Below are 16012 nucleotides of genomic sequence, written 5' to 3'. Positions count from 1 at the left end.
TGGGGATACTTTGAGACTGCAAAGGTCCTGTTTCTCGTCATACTTTCTCCTACTATTTTTAGTATTCATCAGTAGTTCTTACCTGCAACAATAATCCTGTGGCATTTGCTCAATGTTATTTTCTATTCTCATCATTTCTTCTTGGTTAGTGTTTAGGATTCTATTGTGAGGAAGAGCAGCCCCTTCATTCCCATTTATTTATTTATTCAAGTATTTATCTTATTTAGATCATGGATTATAATCCAGTATTATCATTATTTATTTTGTTTCTTGAATTGTCCCAGCTTTGGCTATTAGGAAATCCTTCAGAGTAGTTCCTGTATTCTTTCAGCAGGTGCTCTTCAGTGTTTTTGAGCATTTGGTTACTTTTTGGCACTACAAAAGGTTTATCTTGTGTCTTCCTTGCCCAGCCTTAAAATCATTCACTTCTCTCTGGTCCCTTTGGTAGGAGAGTGGTATTTAGAAACCCAGTTTTGGGCATTAGCTATGCTCATTACTATCAAGATATCATTGTTTCTAAGCCCAGAGAACAAAATATTTTTCAGTGATTCCTCCTCCCAATACTCTGTGTTCCTTTCCATCTTGTACTTACAGGTACAATTATTACCTGGTTGTGATTAGGGTATATTTTACTTTTTTCTCCTCTTACTTTTATTTTGTTAGACATTTCATATGTAAACAGTGGCATTTAAAAATAGCGAATGTGAAGATGATACAGTGCTGATCTGTTCTCTTGGCTTAATCATTCCTTTTTTACTGTTTTTTATCTTTAAGTTAATGTGTAGTTAGCACTATCTTTGTGCAAATAAGCATTTCTTTTTTTGAAAATATCTTGTGATACAGTCCTAAGAGTGGGATCACTGCTATGTGACAGTTCTGTGTCTCTTAAAAATACAGATTAAGTGATTTTCTTGAAATCTTAAGCAGGAAGCTGTTTTAGAAGAAATTGTTCCTCAAAAGTGATCACATTTTTAAAGACTGAATTCGTAATTCTATCACATAATTTATGTATATGTTTAAAATTATACATAACTAAATGATTTGAATATTTTTATGTATTTTTTTTTTTGAGGCAGAGTCTCACTCTGTTATCGAGGCTGGAGTGCAGTGGCGCCATCTTGGCTCACTGAAACCTCTGCCTCGCAGGTTCAAGTGATTCTCCTGCCTCAGCCTCCCAAGTAGCTGGGATTACAGGTGCGCACCACCACGCCCAGCTAATTTTTGTATTTTTAGTAGAGATGGGGTTTTGCCATGTTGACCAGGCTGGTCTCAAACTCTTGGCCTCAAGTGATCTGCCTGCCTCAGCTTCCTAAAGTGCTGGGATTACAGGCGTGTGCCACCTTGCCTAGCCAGAATGATTTGAAATTTTGATTGGGTCAGAATTTAATTTCTCTTTAGAGACTTTAAAAATAAAGTCTTTTTGTACATCTTATCTATGTCTGAGATTGGCGTATCTGTTATACTCTCTAGAGCATTTAAATAGTATTTAAATTTGTTGTTTGCAGTAACAAAAACCTAAGGAAGAAAGTTGATATAGGTATTGCCTAAATAGCTAATGACTTGGTACAGGATAAAAAACATCCTATTAAATTTCTGTCCAAGGAGAAGAAATATCAGGCTCTGATATCAGTGGGTCAGAGGAAGATGATGATGAAGAAGGTGAGGTTGGAGAAGATGGAGAGAAAAGGAAAAAAAGAAGGGGTAAGTTCTGATTAGTATTCTAATTTGTAGAAGTTAGGTGGTTTCACAAAGTGGTAGAGTGCATGACTTTTATTTTGCCATTATCTGTTTAATATATTAGATAACAATTATCTAGTTGTTGTTATAACAATTAGAAGGTGTATGCCATTTACCTGGTTAACTTTGCATTTATTCTCCTGTATTGATACGTTTATAGCTGACTTTGAATATATCTTCTGTTTTTTAGAATTTAGAATTGTAAGACTCTATAATAGTGGGTATGCTGTTTTAAAATTTCCTGTGGGTTTTAATTTTATGTAGGGACTTATATCTGTGTTAGGAACCTAAGTTTTTTTGTTTGTTTTGAGACAGAGTCTCATTCTGTCGCCCAGGCTGGAGTGCAGTGGCATGATCTCGGCTCACTGCAACCTCCACCTCCTGGGTTCAAGTGATTCTCCTGCCTCAGCCTCCCGAGTAGCTGGGACTACAGGCGTGTGCCACCACGCCTGGCTAATTTTTTGTATTTTTAGTAAAGACAGGGTTTCACCGTGTTAGCCAGGCTGGTCTTGATCTCCTGACCTCATGATCTGTCTGCCTCGGCCTCCCAAAGTGCTGGGATTACAGGCATGAGCCACCATGCCTGGCTGGAACCTAAGTTTTTTAAGGAAATTAGGATAATGTGGAGTTTTTCCGCGAACAAGATTAGTCTTTAAAAGTCATTGAATTTTTAAATAGTAAATTTATATGAAGAATTCCATTTTTAAATTTAGTTCTTTTTCTTTATAAAATGTATTCTCATTCTCACCTTGTTGGGGGATTTGTTGCCAAGTGTGAATTAAGACTGTTTATTATGATAAGAATATAGATAATATGCAAATGAAATGGACATATTATAATGGCCTACATTTCAAACCTTTTTACCATAAATATTTATTTCAGAACTCTCTTCCATTAATGTGGTCATTGTTTTCAAGCTGGTGCATATTTTGTTTGTCTTATTAAAATGATCGTGCTGAAAATAAACCCATCACTGCTTGATTAGAAGTCCCAAATTTAAAAACTATGTAAAAATTTTGTAACTTCAAAAGACAGAAAAATAATGTTTTATAGCAAAAATTGGCAAAATATCTGCTGGCTAAATCCAGCTGACCACCTGTTTTTGTAAATAAAATTTTATTGAAACAGCCATGCTCATTTATTTACCTATGCTCTATGGCTGCTTTCACATGAAGCTGTATGGCCTGTAAAGTCTCAAACGCTTATCTGTCCTTTTGCAGAAAATGTTTGCCTGACTTAGAGAAATTTTTTTTTTGTTCACATCTAGTTTTTCACAGAGTAGGTTATTACTTTCACAGCAGAAGCTGATAACAGATTTGTTAAAAATAAAATTAAATAGAAAAATGCCACTGTTTAATATGTTAAAATATTTAACAGTAATATATCTTCCTTCCAGGCTTAGAAATTTAAAAATTTTCAATGAGTCTTTTGAAAGTTTTGCTATCCAACCTTAAACATATTTGATAGTTTGATATTTTGGTGGGGAGAGACTGAAAGTGGAGACAGACTAACCTATTATGAAGGGTAATATATCACTCCTATAATATTACATATGGCTTTAAGTTTTAAAACTCCATTCCTTTAGCTTATCAACCTAAATCGTTTCAATAGACTAAAATCTCACCAAATGACTTCTTTATTTTTTATTCTTCTCATTTCAACCCTTTGAATGATTAGGCTTTAGGTGACCAGTAGAATTTGCCCACAGTAGTTGCTTAAAGGAGTACACTTTCTAATTCCTCTGTATGGCTTTGTAAAGTAGAGAATATTGGATAAACTACCAAGACTGGTTTTTTAGGAAAGTAAATTTTGGTTCTTTAATACAGAGCTTGATTGTCCTTTAAAATTTTTTTCTCAAAACTGAATTTTTCTTTGTGTATGTGTTCATTTTCTTGTTTCCTCTTTCTTTGGTTCCCGTTGGGCTCATTTCTTTGTTTTCCAGGCAGTAGCAGCAGCAGTAGTTCAGACTCCACATGTTCTGTCATAGAGAAACCTCTGGATAAGTTCTTGCCTAGTGAGTGGTAGCTCTTACATTCTCTAACAGAGCTTTGGCTTTTCCATAACCCATGGGCTTCATTTGAGCAATGCTGCTGCACCACTCCCTGTCATTACCTAAAGAATACATGTTGGATTCCTCAGTAGAACAAAGCATGTGATGATTCCTCCTCCCCCTTTCATTGCTTCCAGTTAATCATAATTGTTAAAACATATGCTTTAGCTTATGTTTGAGACAATGGAAGAGAGATTCATGCTTTTGCAATTGAGATAATGTAAAGAGAGCTAGTAAGCTGTATAAAAGAATAATTCTTATGGTTCTTTTTTAGGTTTCATGACACATTTGTAATCCTGCTCAGAATAATGGACACGTAACATCAAATCTTATATATCTAAAAGTACAAATTATATTTGAAGTATACCAACGCCCATTATAACATGTCGTAAAGTTGCAAGTTTTTACACTTTGGTGTCCTATTCTTATTGGTAGCTTAAGATTAAAGGCTCCCAAATAAAGAAAAACGTAAAGCTTGAAGCAAGTAAAAATGAATTGAATAGCATTTTGTTTCAAACGGACATTTATCCATATTTCTAAATTACCTGATAGATTTTAAGAAATTTTTTTTTTTTTTTTTTTTGAGACAGAGTCTCCCTCTGTTGCCCAGGCTGGAGTGCAGTGGCGCAGTCTTTGCTCACTGCAAGCTCTGCCTCCCGGGTTCACACCATTCTCCTGCCTCAGCCTCCCGAGTAGCTAGGACCACAGGCACCTGCCACCACACCCGGCTCCTTTTTGTATTTTTAGTAGAGACGGGGTTTCACCGTATTAGCCAGGATGGTCTCGACCTCCTGACCTCGTGATTTGCCCGCCTTGGCCTCCCAAAGTACTGGGATTACAGGCGTGAGCCACCGCACCCAGCTGATTTTAAGAAATTTTCTAAGGTATGATTTGCGAATGCAGAATCACGAGAAGTTTGTGCAGGATCCATTTAGACTTATTTCAAACTTAAAGGCTTTTGTTAAAACCTAGTTTAATTAAATTGAAAAGTGTTACTTAATTTATTTATATTTTATTTTCAGAAGAAAGGGGAGTAGTGTTGCTTTCTTGTACCACCCTGCAGCTTACTGTCTTTTAAAGCATTATCTATATACTTACCCTTTCAAAACGAATGACAAAAATAATTGCTTGTTGTTCTTATGCTTTTAGCTTTCTAGAAGAAGAATTCCAAGAATATTAGAAATTTCTTTCTCTATTGACAATTCATAGGCAAGTTACCAAAACAATTCATTTCAAAGGATAATTTGTAAAATACTTGGAATTGCATTAGAAACCACATAGAGGTATTACTTTGTATAATAAACTGTGAAATATGAGAAAATATTTGAGTGGGAGGCATTGCAATTTAGTTTTCTGTTTTAAAACTTAATTATTAAAGAGTAGTTATATGAAAGTATGTTATGAAATGAGTTGTACTTTGTTCAAGAAGTTTTAATTCCTATTTGCATATCTAGCACAGAATTTTTTTGTTGTAACGTGGGCGTGTTGGTAAAGTGGAGAGATGGTTGTCCTAGCATGTGGTTGCTGTGTGTAAATTGTGTGTACCCTCCCTTTTAAATATCTGAATGGCCTTTGTAAAAGGTGTTTCTTGCTTGAATCATTGACACCGACTCCTATAGAATCATTGTTTATAATTACCCTTAACAGTCTACTAATAGAAGGAATGTAAGTTTGTTACTGTACAGGTATACTTCATTTTACGTAATAATTTTATTTTCTGGAAAAAAAAAAAAAGCCCTTAATTCGGTTGGGAAATTGGATGTATTGGGAGAACTTGCTGTCTTTAAAAATTCTTCATTAGACCTTTCTGTTGATCAAATAATCGGGAAATTACTGTAATCTAATTTATCTGTTTGGTTCAGGTTTTTGTGTTAGATTTTCTTAAAGTGAAGCATGCCTGTAATAGATCCATATACAAAAACAAATATTGAATTGGGACATTTTTGATATGGACAGTGTGAATTTTGTCACTTTAAACATACTAGTTGTTAAAATTGGCTTAATTTTCTGTTTTGCTCTTTTAGATTACTTCCCAGATCTTAGCAGGTTCCTAATTTCATGTCTACTGTTAGCATAACCACATGGTGTTGAACTGTGACCTTTGCAGGACTTGGGGAATCAGTGTGAGCTCTTGAGATTGGCTTGAGTTATAATCTAAGACTAAGTTAACTTTAATATTCTTCCTTAAATGACATCTCTCATTGTGTTGAATATGCTTTCTTTTTACATGGGCTCTATTTCAGTTTTGATAACGATTTGATTTTTACTTCTACACTTAAATGAATGCTATTATGTATTTTTCTTTGTTTTACAAGAGAAATAATGTTTTCCTTTTTTTCCTCCTCATCTCTGTGCATATGCTTCCTGTCTGCGATTTGCTTACTTCTTCTTATTGCAAGATCAAGCAGGTTGGTGTGATTGATTTGCACTCCACATGGTACAATTATTTATCCTATAAAGAACTATGTTATTTAAATACATTAAATTTTTAAAATTTAATACTTTTTTTTTTGCCAGGTAAGTATCTATCTTTTGTATTTTTAACACTCTTTCAACTTTAGCTTTTAAAAATAACTTCATTTTTTTTCCTAAATTCTTAAACACCCATTAAGCCAAATTTTGGAAATACAAGTGTAAATTATTTCACATTCAAACATTTTTCTCCTTTTTTTAAAAAGCCAAGAATCAGATGCCTGGTTATGCCGTGGGTGCTTATGTAATAAAAATGATTCAGTTAGGACTGCCCTGAAGTTCTTCCCCTTTAACTTACCCTGGCCAGTTTACCTTCGCAATATTAGAGCACATGGCAAAGGGCAATAAAAAATGTTGCTACTTATGTCTGGTTTAATTAAATACTGTTTATGGCATTAACTCTTTTTTTTTTTTTTTTTTTTTTTTTGAGACGGAGTCTCGCTCTGTCGCCCAGGCTGAAGTGCAGTGGCCGGATCTCAGCTCACTGCAAGCTCCGCCTCCCGGGTTTACGCCATTCTCCTACCTCAGCCTCCCGAGTAGCTGGGACTACAGGAGCCCACCACCTCGCCCGGCTAGTTTTTTGTATTTTTTTAGTAGAGATGGGGTTTCACCGTGTTAGCCAGGATGGTCTCGATCTCCTGACCTCGTGATCCGCCCGTCTCGACCTCCCAAGGCATTAACTTTTAAAAATATTTATTTGCCTGAAATTTTGTGCTGAATTTTATCATGCATTGTTAGAAATAGATTTCTTTTTTGTTTGGTTTGTTTAATAAGGTTTTTTTTTTTTTTTTTTTAAAGTCTTAAAAAATACATGTAAAAGTGACTTTTAATGATGTCACATTTTTAAATACCTGGTTAGGAGAGTTAGTACATATTCACATTTAGCTTAAAATATTATTTGTGAAGAAATATAATGATTTATCAGAGTGATTTTGGCTAGAGTAATATGTTACTTAAATATTAGGCTTTTGAAACTAACCCTGGTTATATCTCTTTGATTGTCTTCATGAAAGTGTTACAAGACCACAATAAGACTTTTGCTGCTAAAGTATCAGTTTGGAAACATACCTGAAAAGTTTTAAATTACTAATGTAATGTATTAATTCATGAACAGTTATGTGTCTTTGTATTTCTACATATAAAATCTTTTTATTAAAAAAAATCTTTTTATTTTACTGCTTAATGGGTTTTGAAACTGTTTTTAACTATTAAAACAATTAGAACCCTTGAAGCCTGTGCATACTACTGTTCATATGTTGATTAGATCATTTCCTCTATACTGTTAGCATCACTGTCTTCATGCATTTATTATTTTTATCTTAACATATGTCCCATTTTGTCTTTAAATACTTATAATTCTGAGGTGGAAAGCAAGTTACACTTTTTTGAATGTGTATATTTACTATATACCTGAACTGATACTTTGTAGCTTCAAATTTCTAAGACATAGTATAACTAATGGGAAGTACTATGGGAATAGTAGTTAAATTATTTTAAAGTTATTTTTTAATAGCTAATTCGTAAGATTCAATACAGATGACTGTACCAAACAAGCCAGTAAATAGAATCAGTCTACATCCTGACTTTTGGAATGCAATTAATCACACCACACCAAAGCATGAATTTGGATCAGTGCTTTTATTTACTCTTTTGTTTCATTTGTCTCGTGCCTTAGGTTTGCTTTGGACTTACAGTTCTATAGAAGTAATGTATTTTAAACCCTTGAGTTTTTTACATAATTTTACCCTGAAGAGTTAAAGCCTATTAATGATTCTTCATTTCATAGTTCCTGAAAGAATATACTCAGTTATGTATCTCCATCATAATTGTTTTTCAGTTCTTTTACCTTGTTAGGTGGTGGGGGGTTAGCTTTTGGGTGGAGACATTAACAATTTATAAACTCTTATGATTTACACTCTTCTTCTATAGTTCTTTGGGAAGGAAGTTAAGAATGACAGAAAGGTTCTAGGAGAGCCTCAGACCAATTCTGTGAAAAATTTTATTGGTTTTCTGAAGGAATGTATGTTTCTAAGAAACTGTATGACCAGAAATGAATTGTCTTTGATTCAGTTTCATAACCAGTTTAATAAGCTAGTTTTATTTTCTCTTGTTTTATTTGGATTTTATGATTTTGAAATTCATTAATAAACTTTCCTTGAGCACCTGTTACATGTATGTAAAATACTTTATTAGACATTATTAGCAAAAATAATCAATTGGAAACCGTATTCCAGCTTTATTATTTGGTAGCATTTCTACTTATATTTGACACTTGGCATGGTTACTCTGACTTAGGGAGCCTTCGAGTCCTGAGTTTGACATAATAGCAAGCTATTTTAGTTGTTCCTTTAGTGTATGATGATATATCTTGACAGCTCAGCTGAGGAGTGAAATGCTTGGTTAATTACTGTGTATGTAACTGTTACATAATTACATAGCATAGAATTTTTTCCTTTGAAAGTATGCTGTGAAATTAAATACTTTAATGTTATTTAACAAACATTTTAGAAAAACTCTGAAAAATATATTAAAACTACTTGATACAAATTCTGCTTGATATTTTTATCTGTGCGTTTTATACCTATATGTGACTTTTATTCACTTGTTTTATGTGAAATTGGGAAATATATTTTAAGGAGTCACTTGATTTTGTACTTGGTTATCAAGAAAAAGTAACTGAAGAATCATGTTGCCTTTTTTTAAACCTGTATTTGTTATCTGGGGACATAATTTTTTTTTTAATTTGGCTTTCCTGTTAATCTTTCTTTTCCTATTACTTAGCTCATCTATTTTGCTTCTCTTTCACTTTTGTTCTTAGTTATCATTGTAAAATTGGACAACAGTTTGAATTTAGCAATGAGTTATAAAGTTCTTCTAGGAACATAATAAATGGAAATGCATGGTATTATTGGTTTGATTTCCTTAAAATATTGATAATTGGTTTTGTATTATTGAGGAGTGTAGGCATTTCTACATTGAAGGAGGTAATTTATATAAGTCTGAAACATTGACTCATTTTAGTGATTGTTTCAATTAAATGATTCAAATAGGAAAAAAGAAAGTATCCCCAGACAAGATGATTGAAATGCAAGCAAAAATTGATGAGGAGAGAAAAGCACTTGAAACAAAGCTTGACATGGAAGAAGAAGAAAGAAACAAGGCTAGAGCTGAATTAGAGAAACGAGAAAAAGATCTTCTTAAAGCCCAGTGAGTATTATTGAATTGAGATGAATTCATGATTTAAATTTCTGTTTTCTCATAGGATATATAAAATAGGAAAATTGAATAGTAATTAAAAGCTCGATTTTTGTCTCCAGTGTAACTATTTTTGGATAGAAGGGTCTATTGTATATAGTGTATTTCTAAAAACTAGATCTGTTTTGATTATTTTATTTCCGCGTGATAGGAGAACATATCAATGAATTAGAATGAGTTACAGATTAAATGAGAAATCGATACTACACAGTGGTATAATTTGGTAGAGATGTTACATAATTATATTAGTATTTTGAAATTGTATATCCAAATTTTTGTTAAATTTTGGGAAATGTTATTAGTAGAATAATAGATGATCAGTGAATATAGAGTATCCTCATTCTAATCAACAGACAAGAGCATCAGTCTTTGCTGGAAAAATTATCTGCCCTGGAAAAGAAGGTAATTGTTGGTGGGGTTGATTTGTTGGCCAAAGCTGAGGAACAAGAGAAACTTCTTGAAGAATCTAACATGGAACTGGAAGAAAGGAGGAAAAGAGCAGAGCAACTTCGCAGAGAACTTGAGGAAAAAGAGGTAATGTGACTTTCTGTTTTTAGTTTGGTATTTTGCCAGCGAGATTTAACTTTTCTAGTGGAAAGCTAAATATCTATAATCGTATTGAAATTTTAAAGCATATTTATGGATTGCTTTGAAGATCAGAGTTGCTAAGATCATTTATGTCATTTGTTAAAGAATTAGATATTTGATTTTACAAAGAAAATTCTGAAGTTTACTAATTTTTGTCATAGCAAGAACGCTTGGATATTGAAGAAAAATATACCAGCTTGCAAGAGGAAGCACAGGGAAAGACCAAGAAGTTAAAGAAAGTTTGGACTATGCTGATGGCTGCAAAATCAGAGGTTGGTTCTCTTAGAAATTACCTACTAATGCAGTTCTGAATTTTTGAAAAAGGAGTTGTTTGATTAAGAATTTATAAGTAATCATAATGTGAGCTTATAATTTAAAAGAAATAAAATATTTATCCTTTATGCGCAATTTTTAATTTTATCTATTAGGCTAAGTTGTTTCTTTTCAACCTTAACGAATAGTGTAGAATAGATGCTGATAGTGTCACGCTGTTTATCATTTTTATAAAAGAACTAGGTAAGCTCTCACAAGGTCTCTTAGACAAGCGTCCTATGTGAGATGGTGCTGTTTGGTAGTTAAAGTCTTGTTTGTTCATAATATTTTTATGGATTTTCTGGTAGATGGCTGATCTTCAACAGGAACATCAGAGGGAAATTGAAGGCCTACTGGAGAATATTCGGCAACTTAGCCGGGAGCTTCGACTTCAGATGCTTATTATTGATAATTTTATACCTCGGGATTATCAGGTAAAAAGGAAGTTCTCTGACCCAGATAGTCACTTGACTGGGGTTAAGGAACAAGGATTTCTAATTTAATTGATGGTAAATACTTAATACTTCAGTTATTGAATGTACAATATTTTGAACAAATGCCATCACTTTTCACTTTAGTTGTTAACTTTTCTTAATACATAATCTGTGTTTGAGTATCTAAGGATCTCAATGAGAATTTTTTTTTTTTTTTTTTTTTTTGAGACGGAGTCTCGCTCTGTCGCCCAGGCTGGCGTGCAGTGGCCGGATCTCAGCTCACTGCAAGCTTCGCCTCCCGGGTTTACGCCATTCTCCTGCCTCAGCCTCCCGAGTAGCTGGGACTACAGGCGCCCGCCACCTCGCCTGGCTAGTTTTTTGTATTTTTTAGTAGAGATGGGGTTTCACCGTGTTAGCCAGGATGGTCTCGATCTCCTGACCTCGTGATCCGCCCGTCTCGGCCTCCCAAAGTGCTGGGATTACAGGCTTGAGCCACTGCGCCCGGCCTCAATGAGAATTTTTTAACCTTTTAGATGAACTCAGATTCATGTATATGCAATCAGAATCAAGGTGTGGGTCCCATTCCTACATTCAGCGCCCAGTATGGTACAAGTAGAATAAATGGAACCCCTATGCTACCTTTTTCTCCCTGCTGTGGATGCTGATTCTTTTGTGTGTGTGTGTATGTGGTAAAATGTAGATAGCATGAAATTTACCATCTTAGCTATTTTAAGTGTGCAGTTCAGTGGCATTTAGGACATTCATACTGTTGTGCAACCTGCACCATCATTCATCTCCAGATGGATGCTAATTCTTAGTACTAGTATAATTTTAAAATCTCAGCCTCTATTTTTTTTAATCCAAAATTTGTCTTTCCAGTACATTTTGGTAAACTTTAACATTATGATTTTTTTTTTTTTTGTAAGGGAGGGAGAGTCACCCTGTTGCCTAGGCTGGAGTACAGTGGTGTGATCTTGGCTCACTGCAACCTTCACCTTCAGGGTTCAAGTGATTCTCATGCCTCAGCCTCCTGAGTAGCTGGGATTACAGGTGTGCACCACCACACCCAGCTAATTTTTGTATATTTAGTAGAGCCAGGGTTTAGCCATGTTGGCCAGGCTGGTCTTGAATTCCTGAGCTCAGGTGATCTGCTCGTTTTGGCTTCCCAAAGTCCTGGGATTACTAGGTGTGAACCACCATGCCTGGCCAATTTTTTAAAAAATCTGTTTTGAATCTCAATACAACTTTAAGAAATTTGTCTGAAAATAAGTCTTAGTCTTTTTTTTTTTTTTTTTTTTTTTTGGACCATAGGTACATGGAATTAATCCTGGGTTCATGGTACATTCTCCTTATTGGTCCTAGGATGGCCTGCTTTTATTTAGTTATTTTTGTAATGAACTCATCACCCAAAACAAAAGCTAGGACCCTGGTAATAACCTACTTCTAACCAAACAGTTTCCCCTTCCCTTATTTCATTCCTTTGCCTCTTCCAACCCAAGGTAATCATTATCTTGATTCCTGAGTTTCTCATTCTATTGTTTTTTCATTTTTATTTAGTTTTATTGCATCTACATCCATTCCTAAGAAATATATATTTTAGAATTTATAAAAAGGTTATATCAGTATATAATGTTTTGAGACTTTTATTACTCAATGTTATTAAGATTTTAGTTGTATGACTTCAGTATTTTAAATGTTATTAAATATTAAAAATAGACTCTCTTTCATCCTTTTAAAAGGAAATGATTGAAAACTATGTCCATTGGAATGAAGACATAGGAGAATGGCAGCTAGTGAGTATTACCTTAATTCTTTCATGAGAGTACTTCCTATGGTCTAGATATTGTGCTGGCTACAACGGGGAGGAACGTGGTCCAGTGGATGAATCAGATGAGAATCCAGTAGGGCAGATAAAATATTTTTCTAATTCTGTGTAATTAATTGTAACATACAGATCATGGTCTGGGTAGAAATGGTCAGGGTCAGGGGCTATGTGGGACTAAGTGACCTCTGGGGCCCTTTCTGCTCCAGCATTCAAATCATGTTTTACTAGTGTAATATTAGGATTTCTCAGTTAGTTGCCTCACTCACAGTATTGATTACTAATTAAGACATTTCTTTCTCTCCCCCGTTTCTTTTTTTGAGAAATGTGTTGCCTATACAGGAAATAACATGAGGAAGCAAACCCCAGTACCTGATAAAAAGGAGAAAGATGTAAGAGTACTTCTTTAAAAAACACAAAACTACAGTTGTTTCTTTATAGGAATATGAGTCATTAAATTGTATTATCAACCTGATATCTGTTAATCAGCTGTGCTGAGAAACGGGCTGATCTTTTGGGAATAAAGGCTCTGGGATAGGGTGATGAGGAGGACCGTTCTGCTTACCATCAGTCTTGATGTCAGGCTTATTCCCACCATAAGACGGCATGCAGTCACTCTTTGGAGTCCTCTTTTCACTACCACTCTGGGTCGTAGGGTTATGGGTAGAGACTAGAATGTGTCTGTCTTTCTCTTCAAAGCTAGTTCTAGTCATAGGTCAAGAAGAGGAGGGAGCAGGCTGGGCGCGGTGGCTCACGCCTGTAATCCCAGCACTTTGGGAGACGGAGGCGGGTGGATCACGAGGTCAGGAGATCGAGACCATCCTGGCTAACACCGTGAAACCCCATCTCTACTAAAAATATACAAAAAAAAATTAGCCGAGCGCGGTGGCGGGCGCCTGTAGTCCCAGCTACTCTGGAGGCTGAGGAAGGAGAATGGCGTGAACCCGAAGTCGGAGCTTGCAGTGAGCTGAGATTGCGCCACTGCACTCCAGCCTGGGCGACAGAGCGAGACTCCGTCTCAAAAAAAAGAAGAGGGAGCAGCTTTAAGAAAAACAGCAGCAGTTTTTCTTTGTGTGGAAGGAAATTTATAGTGTGTCAGGGCTTCTTACTCACCAACCTTGGTGAGTACGTTTTAGATACTGGGATTAGAAGATGATGTCGTTAGACGTTTCTTTGGTTTTAGTTTCTGCAGGTTTTTTTGAGGAGTTTATTCAGTATTTTAAATCTTCCCCCAAATCTGGCTTAACTCTTTCCCTTAAGAGTGCTTTGTGTTTGTTTCTTTTAGCCCTTTGAAGTGGACCTTTCTCATGTGTATCTTGCCTATACTGAGGAGAGTCTGCGTCAGTCTTTGATGAAACTAGAAAGACCACGAACTTCAAAGGGGAAAGCCAGGCCAAAGACAGGGAGAAGGTAAGGACTGTCCTTGAATCTGATGTAATGAAGGCATTGAGGTATTCTAATTAGATACATGTACAGGAAGTTAACATTTATTTAGTTAAAATATAATACATATTTTAGCTGATTTATTAAAAATCAAATTCCTGGCCAGGTGCGGTAGCTCACGCCTGTAATCCCAGCACTTTGGGAGGCCGAGGCAGGCAGATCATTTGAGATCAGGAGTTTGAGACTAGCCTGGCTAACATGGTGAAACCCCCGTCTCTACTAAAAATACAAAAATTAGCCAGGCATGGTGGCTCGTGCCTGTAATCCCAGCTACTCGGAAGGCTGAGGCAGGAGAATCACTTGAACCTAGGTTGTAGTTAGCCAAGATCATGCCACTGAATTTCAGCCTGGGTGGCAGAGCAAGACTTGGTCTCAAAAAAAAAAAAAAAAAAAAATCAAATTCCTTGTGTATTAGAATTTGAGTAAATAAAATCTGGCCAAAGAATTAAGGTCTTCCAACTTCTTAGGCTCCTGAGTAATAGAATTTATTTTTAATTCACTCTGTTATTTCCGAAATGTATAATGGGTTTAATTCCTTAATTCTTAGACTAATTCTTCTTATGAAATGCTAATTAATTTGCCTGTTTGGTCTCCCAAGGTATTGTATTCAGCTGGTTAGTTTTTCTGTCACAGTACCCCAAGAACCTTGATTTCCTCAGTCACCAGCTAAGGAGAACTTCCTTGGACATTTTCCCCTCTCCTTTGGGCACTGGTTTTGACTGTTGGGTAGTCTGCATGTATCATCACATAAGCTCAGGGAAATCGGGATATGGGAGTCCTGGGCTGGAGCTTATTTTTTCCTTTCCCTTTCCTACATCAAGGACTCTTCAGTTTATTTAAGCTGATTTTAAGACTCTGGGGCTCCTGAAATGTAGAAAATAATAAGCTGCTTTGTTCCCTACTTTGAGTGCATGGACTTTCAAGTTACATGTGGGATGAAGTTGTATAGTTTTGATATTTTTGTGTTACATAATCTCATAGACATGACTTAACACTTAAAAATTTGGGAAGGTTGAACTCAGGGTTGGGCAAACAGTTGAATATTAAAAATGTACAAATTTTTACATTCTGTAGCATTTAGGTGAGGGGTTAAAAACTTTCCTATACCAACACATGCCATGCATATTATGAGTGAAGCAAATCATTTCTAAGAAACACGAGTCCCTTTAGATGTATCTTTTACTTTTCCATTTTTAATAAAATGACAATGCAAGTGTGATGATAATCGGTAAGACATTTGTCCTCAGCATAGGAGGAAAATTGGCAGTGGTGAGCAGTCCTGTCTAAAGTGAGTGGCTGCTATTCTCTTCCTAGTTATCTATGGAAATAGAGGGCTCATTGTTTCTGGATCTTCTCTTTTCTTTTTTTTTTTGAGATGGAGTCTCACTCTGTTGCCCAGGCTGGAGTGCCCTGAGTAGCTGGGATTACTGGCACCTGCCACTGCACCCGGCTAATTTCAGTATTTTTACTAGAGATGGGGTTTTGCCATGTTGGCCAGGCTGGTCTCGAACCCCTGACTTCAGGTGATCTGCCCACCTCAGCCTCCCAAAGTGTTAGGATTACAGGCGTGAGCCACCGTGCCTGGCCTGGATCTTCTCTTTTCTAAGGAAGAGCCAGAAATTGGAATTATTTACTTGAGATCTCTCGGTTTTAGTTACTGTTTTTTTTTTTTTTTTTAACTGTATGGACCCTAAAGCAAACGAATAAATAATATGATAAGATATTTGAATACATTTTCCAGAACACCCATTTTAAGATATGTCATTTTTTTAGTTTAACATTAAAAAAATCGTGTGGCCCAATATTATATGAGCCACTCACCATCTCTGTTTACTAGAATTGGCCTGCTATAACCATGGAAACCCTAAGAAAATGATAGCCATAAACATGGATGAATAC

The 16012-nt window shown here is 35.5% G+C and overlaps 1 protein-coding gene and 1 long non-coding RNA gene across 4 annotated transcripts in view; one reads left to right on the top strand and one right to left on the bottom strand.

Moving 5' to 3' along the window:
- The window catches only part of LOC112626599, a 32594-nt gene that overhangs the window by 8972 nt on the left and 7610 nt on the right, over positions 1-16012 (bottom strand). The window lies entirely within an intron of this gene.
- The window catches only part of KIF3A (kinesin family member 3A), a 44189-nt gene that overhangs the window by 23540 nt on the left and 4637 nt on the right, over positions 1-16012 (top strand). Inside the window, exons 9-18 of one of the 3 annotated variants that reach the window (XM_025388771.1) lie at positions 1603-1701; positions 3680-3751; positions 6187-6195; positions 9310-9466; positions 9868-10048; positions 10264-10374; positions 10723-10848; positions 12588-12641; positions 12994-13062; positions 13956-14080. In XM_025388771.1, the coding sequence (XP_025244556.1) occupies positions 1603-1701; positions 3680-3751; positions 6187-6195; positions 9310-9466; positions 9868-10048; positions 10264-10374; positions 10723-10848; positions 12588-12641; positions 12994-13062; positions 13956-14080 (1003 nt within the window). The remainder of the gene's footprint in view (positions 1-1602; positions 1702-3679; positions 3752-6186; positions 6196-9309; positions 9467-9867; positions 10049-10263; positions 10375-10722; positions 10849-12587; positions 12642-12993; positions 13063-13955; positions 14081-16012) is intronic. The other 2 variants (XM_025388772.1, XM_025388773.1) reach the window with 2 other exon arrangements.

This window comes from Theropithecus gelada, chromosome 6 (genome assembly GCF_003255815.1).
Source record: "Theropithecus gelada isolate Dixy chromosome 6, Tgel_1.0, whole genome shotgun sequence".
Taxonomy (NCBI): domain Eukaryota; kingdom Metazoa; phylum Chordata; class Mammalia; order Primates; family Cercopithecidae; genus Theropithecus; species Theropithecus gelada.
The sequence above is the reverse complement of the archived record's forward strand: the minus strand, read 5'-3'. Positions and strand labels throughout refer to the sequence as shown.